The sequence below is a fragment of the Chanodichthys erythropterus genome, chromosome 16, assembly GCF_024489055.1.
Source record: "Chanodichthys erythropterus isolate Z2021 chromosome 16, ASM2448905v1, whole genome shotgun sequence".
NCBI classification, from domain to species: domain Eukaryota; kingdom Metazoa; phylum Chordata; class Actinopteri; order Cypriniformes; family Xenocyprididae; genus Chanodichthys; species Chanodichthys erythropterus.
Genome location: NC_090236.1, coordinates 5,088,693 through 5,099,750, shown reverse-complemented (window position 1 = coordinate 5,099,750; position 11,058 = coordinate 5,088,693). Strand labels below are relative to the sequence as shown.

At 36.0% G+C, this 11,058-nt stretch overlaps 1 protein-coding gene across 2 annotated transcripts; it reads right to left on the bottom strand.

Annotated features, from left to right (window-relative positions):
* Positions 1-4,048: 4,048 nt before the first annotated feature.
* LOC137003444 (prolyl 4-hydroxylase subunit alpha-1-like) lies at positions 4,049-10,117 on the bottom strand. Of its 2 annotated transcripts, none has more exons than XM_067363597.1 (13): positions 9,990-10,117; positions 9,519-9,609; positions 9,061-9,341; positions 8,747-8,968; positions 8,505-8,635; positions 8,231-8,407; positions 7,824-7,879; positions 6,261-6,363; positions 5,886-5,936; positions 5,134-5,172; positions 4,938-5,006; positions 4,761-4,857; positions 4,049-4,626 (listed from the first exon to the last, which is right to left on the bottom strand). In XM_067363597.1, exons 1-13 carry the CDS (start codon positions 10,072-10,074, stop codon positions 4,556-4,558), a joined length of 1,473 nt encoding a protein of 490 aa, XP_067219698.1. In that variant the 5' UTR covers positions 10,075-10,117; the 3' UTR covers positions 4,049-4,555. The 2 variants fall into 2 exon arrangements, with proteins under 2 accessions (XP_067219698.1, XP_067219699.1); XM_067363598.1 differs by having other exon boundaries at positions 8,747-8,950.
* Positions 10,118-11,058: the final 941 nt, after the last annotated feature.

Below are 11,058 nucleotides of genomic sequence, written 5' to 3'. Positions count from 1 at the left end.
GACTACATTGTATATCAGCTGGTATGTACAGGTGGGCAAGAGGTGGACAATATGAGCATGGGCTAATATGAGAAATTGTATAAGTTATTTGTGTTAGGCTATATAAAAGAACAAAGAAGCAAATTACAAAAACAATAGTAAATTAAAAATAATATTTTTTCAGATTAACATCTTTTGTTGTTTGATTAACATTAATGACAGAGAGGTATTTAATTGGGCTGCTAAATGCATGGACGTAACTGACGCATATCCAGTTATTACCCACCTGTTTACGTCCAATTAAGCCATAACCGACTGTATTCACGCGAGATACTCCACACGATGGACATTTAGACATCTGTGTGCACTGTTTAACTATTCAGGCGCGAGGAGAACTGATCGCGCGCGCGACAGAGCGCTTCTGTTGTGTCATTCAGCGCAATTCTGCCTATCCCTCATTCACTAACTGCACGTAGCCTAAATAACGAATTGTGTGATTGGATTGTAATTTTGTGCTACGACGATCTTCGACGATCATTTGGCTGTAAACTGAATTTATATTCAATCCGCCAAAGTGGCTAGTGGGAGTGGCTGTCTTACCCGCCACAGCTGAAATCTACCCGCATTTGGCGGGTTGGCGGGTGTTAATGTCAAGCCCTGCCTTACTGTTAACATAGGAATTTAAGGGGGTAACAGTCAGACACTGATACTCAAATGTCTCAGCAAGTGTGATCACCTCTATAAAAGCTGAAGTTCTGGCAGTTTGAGTGTCTGGAGCCTCCACATGTGTGTTAACACAATGCTAAGGAGGTAAGACATCAGCAATGATCTTAGAGAAGCAATTGTTGCTGCCATCAATCTGGGAACAGTTACAAGGCCATTTCAAAACAATTTGAAGTCCACCATTCACAGTGAGGAAGATAATTCACACTTCAGACACCATGAGTGGACGTCCCAGCAAATTCACCCCAAGATCAGACCGTGTAATGCTCAGAGAAATTGCAGACAGCCCAAGAGCTACACTTCAGACTCTACAGGCCTTAGTTAACATGTTAAATGATAAAGTTGAAAACAGTACAATTAGAAAAAGACAGGTCAAGTATGGCATGTTTGGAAGGGTTTTCAGGAGAAAGCCTCTTCTCTCTAAAAAAACATGGCAGCACGGCTTAGGTTTGCAAAGTTGCTTCTGAACAAACCACAAGACTTCTGGAACAAAGTCCTTTGGACAGATGAGGCCAAACTGGAGATGTTTGGCCATAATGCACAGTGCCATGTTTGGTGAAAACCAAAAGAGCATATCAGCACAAACACCTCATACCAAAAGTTGATTGTGCTGATGATTTTAGGCTTGGTTTGTAGCCAATGTGCCCTGAGCATCTCACAGTCATTGAGTCGATCACAAACTCCTCTGTATACCAAAGTATTCTACAGTCAAATATGAGACCATCTGTCCGAAAGCTAAAGCTTGGTCAAAACTGGGTTATGCAACTGGACAATGATCTAAAGATTACCATCAAATCTACAACATTGCCTGAAAAATAAAAGAATCAAGTTTTGCAACGGCCCAGTCAAGTCCAGACCTCATTCTGACTGAAAAGCTGTGGCGAGAGTTGTGCATAGGCAAATTTCCACAAACCTCAATAAACTAGAGCAACATTGTAAAGAAGAATGGGTCTGTGAGAGACATAAAGTCATAAAGAAAAATATTACTTCAAGTTATTGCTGCTAAAAGTGGATTTACAGGCAATTGAATCATAGGGTGTGCTAACTTTGTCACCCATGTTTTTTCCATCTTGGCTTTATTTTTGCAAAATAAATAATGACATGATGTGATATGTCATGTGTTGTTGTTCATCTGAGGTTTTATTTTCCAAATTTTAAGACCATCCAAGCACTAGATAATTTTTTTTATTATGTCCTGATACGGAAAACCATAAAATTCACAAGACTGTATCACTCGAACTTTAACTCAACAAAATAAGTTCCAGCACTACTGAACCCTGAAAAAATAAAATAATATCAATATATTATATGCAATATGTATTTCAAGATCATAAAATATTATAATGATTCACTCTGTTCAGATAAGTCAATTATCAAAACAACTTTTCTTACCAGTGTAAGCCTTGGTTTTCCTGCTAAACGAAAACTGAGATCAAGCATCCTGCAATAAAGCAATAAAGCGTATCTGGAGAGAAGATCTTAAAAGAATAGCATAGGACAACGCCTCCCCCCCCCTGGATTACTCTGGATTCTCCTGATATCGATATTACCAGTAAATTATGGGAGACTAATGCTACCGTAAATCTGTGTCCAGGGTAAAACAAACTAAAGGCGCATGAATTTAGGAGCAGTAGGAACTTCATCTGAAGACCTTTTGATTTCTGTTTTACCGCTGATTTAGTAAGTTGTATGGAAGTGGCTAAATTACAATACACTGTTGTTCGAGTGAGCAGTAGGCAACTGACTAAAGGTATTAGCCAACTTATTACACCCTCTGATGAAGATCAGACTGGCGAGTTTATGTCCGTGAGTTTACCGCGAAATCCCGGGGTGAGAATCTCTGTGCGGCATCGGGTCCCTAATGACTGAACAATTGAAATATGGAATATCCAGAATCATCAAATATCTAAATTAATGCATAACTAATGATGAATTTCTAATTGGAAACACAACCTAAGTGTAAGAATCATTTGAAATTGGAGTCAGATTAAGCGAGTGAAATTAAGTGAACTTAATAGAGACGCTGAAAAGGCATACACGCGTTAACCTGTTTGGGGCTCATATGGGTGACCCCAAGTGTCAGCATTCAACACCACCAACAATCTTATTCCCTCCATCATGGAAAGTGACGTCAAGTATGGTGTGCATTTCACCCATCCAAGTGCGCTCACACACTGCAGTGAGTATTGAGCCATTTTTGCTGTGGCACCTAGGGAGGGATTGGGGGTTAGGTGCCTTGCATAAAGGCACCTCTGTTGTGGGTAATGAGAGGGGAAGATAGTGATGTTTATTCACTTCCGCCGGTACTCAAACCCATGACCTTTGGGTTACAATTCCGACTCTCTAACCATTAGGCAACAACTGCCCCAAAAGGAAAGAGAGGTTACACACATAACTGAGATGTTTCATGTCTTCCTGATGAAAAAAGGTATTTGTAACACGGTTAGTAGTTGGGGAAAGAAGGAGGCGGGAACCGGCGAACATTCAACAAACTTTAATTAAAAATAAACAAAGAACAAAATGAAAGTAATGCCACACAAACATAATAAAACATAAAATAAAGTCCAGGCCTGGTCCTCTCTCGTCCTTCATTGTAGTCGCTCCTCCTTTTATGCCTCCGGAGCTCCTCCGTGAGAGACTCGCGCCGTTCCCTCACGGCTCTCGCCCGCCCTGCTCGTCACAGTATTATAAAATGAAAGTTTATTTTGAACATGCAGTTTCGTATCCAGATAGTAGAGGTAGAAAAGAGAGGTTTTGAAAGGTTTTCCACTGTTGCCTTCTACTGAATGACACTGGTTTCGTGTCTTTGTCTCCCTGATGGACAAATCTATTACAAAAAGAAAGTTAATTTTGGACATGCAATTCCCTTTCCACCAGTAGGGTTAAAAAAAAAAAAAAAGGTTGTGAAACTGGTCCCATGCCTTAGGCTTTTTAATAAAAAAACTGCACGTGAACACACCAAGAGAACTACAGCCGACTGTCTGCCAGCATGCGCGTTCTGTGCCTGCGTGTAAGAAGACCGCTGTCTATTTTTTCATATTTATTCATCTATATTAGTAATTCAGAAAGGGACACTGAAGATATATATATATATATATATATATATATATATATATATATATATATATATATATAATTTTAATATTTTCAAAAGAAATATATTGTGAAAAACATTTTTAATATTTACAATATACCAACTTATAATGTATTACAAACATTTGTCAACTATTAAGTATTGCCATAAGCATACTTAAAATTAATGTTGTTCAGTTTTACTTGTTTGTACTTGTAAAAGGTTATGCTACTTAAAAGGTAGCATTCAATTAATCACACATTTTTTCTGTGAACCAATGAATAAAAGTTTTGCATCCATGATTGAATATATAGCCTAGTATTATAATTTGCATTGATATTCATTAGAAATTCGTTAACCTATCAATTTACCTTTTGACTATATCCTCATCAAGCTTGACATATGAGTGTCCGTTTTTATCCTCTTGTCTGTCGTCACTCTACAGCACTCTGAGTTACAATGAACACAAGAAACCCAACAATACCACTTACAGTGAGCAGAGTTCAATCACAAAGTCACTCATATTTATTATATTGCAAATAGCTTAAAATTGAACGAAAGTACATCTTGAAATACACTTAAAGTTGTTTAATTTAATATGCTCTTATAATTTTAATATATTAAGTGCGTCTAAAAAACAAAATTTAAATGTATTTCCTTTTCACCTAGGATCAGATGATCTATTGTACATTATAAAAACTCATGATACTTAATAAATATAACAGGTACTTCTATAGTACAGATACACTTCATATAGTGTCTACATGGTTACACTGTCTTTCACTCCCTGTCTGACAAAGAACAGGGTCTCCTGAACACCTGTCCATACTCAAGAATCCATTTATTAGCCACTGAAAAGAAAGAAAAAATATATAGCTCAATGTTACTTAAAACTGATATGAAATATAGTCATATTAACAAAGATTTATTTATACATTATAGATGATAAACACCATAAAAGAGTAATCCATGTCAGTTAACCTACCCCATTTGTTACCCATTAACACAGGGCATCCAGCATGCAGCGTTTTCAAATCCAGTGTACCATTCTTGTGGAGGTTGTACCAAAACACAGCTGAACCCTTAAGCAGCAGAGAACAGATGCATGAATTTGACTTGTGGAGGAAACCCTTTACTAATTATTCATGTATTAAGCATTTACCTTTTCTGGCTGCAATGCAACTCCAACTTTAGGGAACACAGTGGCGCCCCCTATCTCCACATCACTCATCTACAGCAACAGAACATCACTTTTTGCTCATTGTACAACTCTGGTAATATGAATATAAATAGAAATGTATATGTAGGCCTACAATGTTGACATTGCCATTTGAGCTAATGAACAGGGCAACACTTACATAAATTAAGAATGTAGCAATCCTTTCATTCTCATTATCCTGTGGGATCAAACATTTTTAAGTTAGCTTGGAATGATTCAATTAGTCAGTGTGTGATCAAGCTCTTGCTGACAGAATAGAGCTGTTTAGTTTAAAGTCCTACAAGTGAATAAGCATTTTGAGCCATGGGATCTATTTGAGTTAAGGACCACATCACTTGAGAAGAAAGACTTGCACATTTTGTTCTACAACATCAGTTTCACACAGACAACAGATAACCGACAACAGAAGTCGAACAAGACTAACTGTTGTACTGAACTCTGTTTGCCAGTGCTAGTATGATTACTGTTAAATGTGGAGGTAGGTTTATATGTGCGATTGTGCTTTAGAGATGACCTCAAGAAAGGGAATAGGAGTTTGGCAGGAGGTCAGAATTTGGCACAGCATTGGAACACATTGGAACACCTGGCTACACAGGTACATATTGTGATGTTAATGAAGCATGGATAGGCTAAACATTACATTAAGTATTAAAATGTTGATTCATCGCGAACAAAAAAGTTTGCGATTAAAGCATATTTTATCTGTGAAGTGAAACACATGAGTTTTCAAAAAAAGGATCAGGGGCAATGGGTCTTTTTTTCATGTAATTATCAGACCTTATTTAACTCAGAAATCCAAAACCACATAGAAATTCCCGAGGGAACACATGTCGAATTCAGGGTTGGCATACAAACTGATGTCATGACTGTATTTTAGCATAGTGATCTTACCCATGCATCATAATGCGGTTCATATCTGCCACCAATCCCGTAATTCTGAACCTGGAAAGTGATTACACCACTCATATATCATAGAAAAAAACATGTTTCATCGATTGAAGAGGGAATATAAAACAAATATAATATGGTGAATACGATTAGTGAATAAAAAGTGAATGAATACATAAAAATATAATATCAGTCCCCAGAGCTCATATGTGCCACTTTTTGACAAAAGTTACAAAAGGGCAAACCAGTCTGAATTTTATTTAATTATTTTGTGTGATAGTGTGACCAAGCTAGCTGCAAGACATTTATTGCAAAACTTTATTAAACCAGACAGCTGCCTGTGTATGAACAGATGATTTCTTTCTTACTGTGACCTACATGTAGAGATTCAGCTGATTCCTCTGATTCCATGGAGAGTCCCGAGATGTCTGCTATCCTCTGATTGATGCGAGAAACAGTGTAATTCTCTTCTAGAAAAACACTGTAAATAAAGAAAAGATTTTTTAGTACCACTTTACAATAAAAAGTTAAATTTGTTAACATTAGTTAATTGGAAGTATCATGAACAAACAAATGTACTTTTAGAGCATTTATTATTGTAGATTAACGTTAATTTATGTAAAAGCTAATGCAGGATGTATACCTTATATATATATATATATGTATATAACCTGCATTATCTTTGACATAAATTAATATATATATATACAGTGCTGCTTGAAAGTTTGTGAACCCCTTGCAGAATCTGTGAAAATGTGAAAAATTTTAACAAAATAAGTGGGATCATACAAAATGCATGTTATTTTTTATTTAGTACTGTCCCGAGTTAGATATTTTACATAAAATATGTTTACATATAATTGTAAGACAAACAAAGACAAAAAAAATTGCTGAATTTATTAAAATAACCACGCTCAAAAGTTTGGGAACCCTTGATTCTCAATACTGTGTGTGGTTACCTGGATGATCTACGACTGTTTGTTTGTTTTGTGATGGTTGTTCATGAGTCTCTTGTTTGTCCTGAGCAGTTAAACTGAGCTCTGTTCTTCAGAAAAATCCTCCAGGTCTTGCAGATTCTTCAGTTTTCAAGCAATTTTTGCATATTTGAACCCTTTCTATGCTGTGACTGAAGGACAACTGAGGGAGGGAGGGACTCAAACTCAACTATTACAAAAGTTTCAAACATTCACTGATGCTCCAGAAGGAAACAAGATGCATTAAGAGCCAGGGAGTGAAAACTTGCTGGATGAAGAAGTCCAAATTCTTCTTATTTAGTTTAAATATAATTTTTTTTTTCATTTAGTACTGCCCTTTGGAAGCAACAGAAGATACTTGCATATTTCCCAGAAGACAGATTAAGTACAATTTACCTTGATCTTCGAATTCAAAAAGTTTTCACCCCTCGGCTCTTAATGCATTGTGTTTCTTTCTGGAGCATCAGTGAATGTTTGAACCTTTTTTGATAGTCCCTCTATTGTCCTCAGTCTCAAAATCATATATTCACAGCTGGAAACGGTTCAAATATGCAAAAAAAATAATAATGCTTAAAAACTGAAGAATCTGCAGGACCAGGAGGATTTTTCTGAAGAACAGAGCTCAGTTTAACTGTTCAGAACAAACAATGGACTCATGAACAACCATCACAAAACAACAACAACAACAACAAAAACAGTCATAGTTCATCCAGGTAACAACACACAGTATTAAGAATTAATGGTTCCCAAAGTTTTGAATAGGGTCATTTTAATAAATTCAGCTTTAATAAATTCAGCTTGTCTTGTGAATTGTAAACATATTTTATATAAAATATCTCAGGACAGTAATATATACATATATTTATACATATATATTCAGTCATTCTGACATGATTTGCTCAGTGTCATGTCAGATGATGACAGAATTTTCATTACATTTTAGGATGATCCTTGATCAAATGATCACCTTTGAGAAGTACGGATGTCTGAGACTGTGCCTTTTCCAATCTGAGACCTAGAAAGCTAGGCCACAAGAAATGAAACATTAAATATAAATAAATATACACATTACGGCCAAAAGTATGTGGGTACCTAAACAACACAAACATATAGTAAATACTTTGAACAGTCTGGCCCGACAGCATTCCCAAAATATTTGTGATCATTTGAGACACAATTCTCTAGTCATTATTTGCCATAGAGTTGATCATTTTAATGGAATAAACATGTAAGTATAGACATACTTTTCCCCATTGAATTGCACAATAAAACATCATCAATGGTATCAACCAGAAATTAGATATTTATATTGACAATTATAACAGCAATAAAATATTTTTTGTGTTTTTGTTTGTATTCGTTTTATATATTTACTTGACTTATGGAGATATTCTTCAGGATCTCTATCTCTCTGTCTGATATAATGTCATGATATCTGATGATGAGAGGTTCGTCCCACTCCATTTCCTCTTTCACTGGTGCGTACATCAGTCTGGGGTTTCCTCCACCTGTGCTGTACCTACAGGACAGCGCCCTCTGCCTCTTGGAGGTCTGATTTCATCAAATATAATAAACTTCCAATCAATACACAAAGCTTCACATTGACTGTAATTTCATGTAAAATAATGATTTAAATATTAGCACATACCCTCTCGTCAACCTCTCCTCTGCACAGTGTCTCATAGTCACTTGACTCTGTGTTCAGTGTGGATATGTCAGGGTTGCTCTGTAAGCGAAGAAGCCAGTTCAGCTGAACTCTGACTTCATCATTACTTGGATCTGAGGCAAAGATGTTTATGACTTTAATCACAACAATTTAGCAAAATTGTCTGCCAACATCAAATATAAAAATATTAGTAGGCTATTAAATTCAGGACACCATGACCTCACCCAGATTTAGAAGCTCTTGGCTGAAGTAGATTGCCACAGATAGGCTGCCAAAATGATAGGCTGAGAAACTAAGAGAATGGAGCAACTCTTCCTCAGTTGTGGTTGAGTATTCTGTTAATCTGTCCAGACTGTACAGAAACCAGAGAAAGGCATGCTGGAATTTATTCTCATTATAAGCGACCAACCCCACATGGTAGGCTTCATCTGCATTTAAAGATGTTTCTGTGAAACGTGAAATGAAAGCATCAATCAGATTGGAATAGTGAAACTTTCTCAGTGAATTTGCATTGGCACAAAACAGCAGGACAGTTTACCCTTTGTGATGTCTTCTGGGTGGAGTCTGTAGATTTCTTGCAGTCTGATCAGTCCTGAAGCTGCAGCATCCACGTCCTCCAGCTGTGGGATATCTGGGAGCTTTGCGTCCAACTCATCATGATACTCTTCACACAGATAAAGGTTTGGCTGAATGTGTTGTTCAATAAATATCAAATCATTTCTCATTTGTCCGAGGAGTCTGTAAGCTGCCACAGGGTTTCTCATGGCTTCCTCAGGGTTCTCAGAGTCAGAGTATGAAAACAGAAGATTCGGAAGAACACTGGATTGAAGAAAGGGGTTCATCAAAATATTAAAAATGTATTTATTAACATAATCCTTGATCTAAAATCATATAGGATTAAGATGGTTAAACATCCAATGCAACATTGAATTGTTTTTCAATAAACAAAACACATTATTTCTTAATGAATATTTCACATAATGAATGTGTTTTCACCTCTTCGTTGTCTCTACATTCGCAGCATCATTGCACTGACTGAAGACCTTCAGAAGGTCTTTCATCTTCCCATATAGCTGTGCAATTTGATCTATAAAACAATTTGCACTTAATTGTCGAAAGGCATTTGATTTATGTATTGATTTTTACATAAAGTTATACAAGTTATAATGAAAAAAAATATTATGTAAGAAACCAAAAAGTTAATATTTAGTTAATAATGGAATAAATTAGTGTAATAGAGTAACTATAATGTTATATATGAGTGCATCAGTGTTGAAATTATGGAAAACTGTGGTATACTATTGTTCATTTTTGGTCTCACAAATGAATGACAAAGTCTCACAAATGAAAACATACAATCAACTTGTCATGACAACAGTGTAAAACAAAACACTATAACATTAAATTATTAACAATAAAAAAATATACATAAAATATAATGAATTGATATTGAACTGAAATAATAACCTGTTGATGAGAAGTATTCATGCTCAGCAACAGAATAGACAATCCAAAAACACACCATAAATACTGTCAATTCCTTTATGGCCATTATCAAACCTTCAGTATCTCAAAACACAACTTGTGTATGTGTCTCTTGCAGTGAAATTGAGCTTAAATACAGACACACACCTTTATAGAGCCCAAACAGAGACACACCTGTATCTGCCCACATTTCATCATTTCTCAGTAGTCCTATTACCTGAGAACAAAAACAAAAGTGAAACTTTACACAAGTGACTGTGAGCAGGCTGGTTACAGGAACAAGGAAGCAGGATTCACAGCAGTGATTTTGATCAACAAATTAAAAACAGGAGCACAAAGTCGTAGCAATCTAACATCAAACACAAAATACAGCAAACCAACATAGCACAAGAACAAGCAACTACAACTGAAAACTGAGGGCTATAATACACATGGGAAATGAGCATGAAAACAAGGAACATGCAGCTGTGGCTAATCAATTAACAAATGAGTAACTATGGAAACAAACAAAGGCATAATCGAAACTAAGACAACCAAACAGAGAGGAAACACAGGGACCAAAGCAGAAATACATAATCAACACAAAAGTCCACCAAACAAAACATAAACATGGCATCATGACAGTCATGGCGTATCACAATAGACTTTTGTTTCTTCTGTAATTTGTTACTTCGCTACCAATATACTTTGAAACTTTCATGTTGCACAAATGGAGATAACAAAGGGCAGGGGCATAGCCATCATTTCAGAAGTGAGAGGGACAGAAATATTGGGTGTAATACCAGTTTTTATCTGACCTTTTGTCTATTTGAAAGATTTTATTTCTTTAGCTCATCTCTTGCTTTTAATAAATCAAATACACTGCTGAACAATAACCATATTTTTTCCCCTATATTTTATGACAATTTTATGATTGGTTTATGTACTACAAACCCTTGTGCATTAAGTCCTCATAGATTTTATACAATGTAAAAAAATAATAAGAATAAGATGGCGTCAGAAGCTGATGCTTTGGGGACTACCTTCCTTCCCAATCCTTCCATAAGCTCAG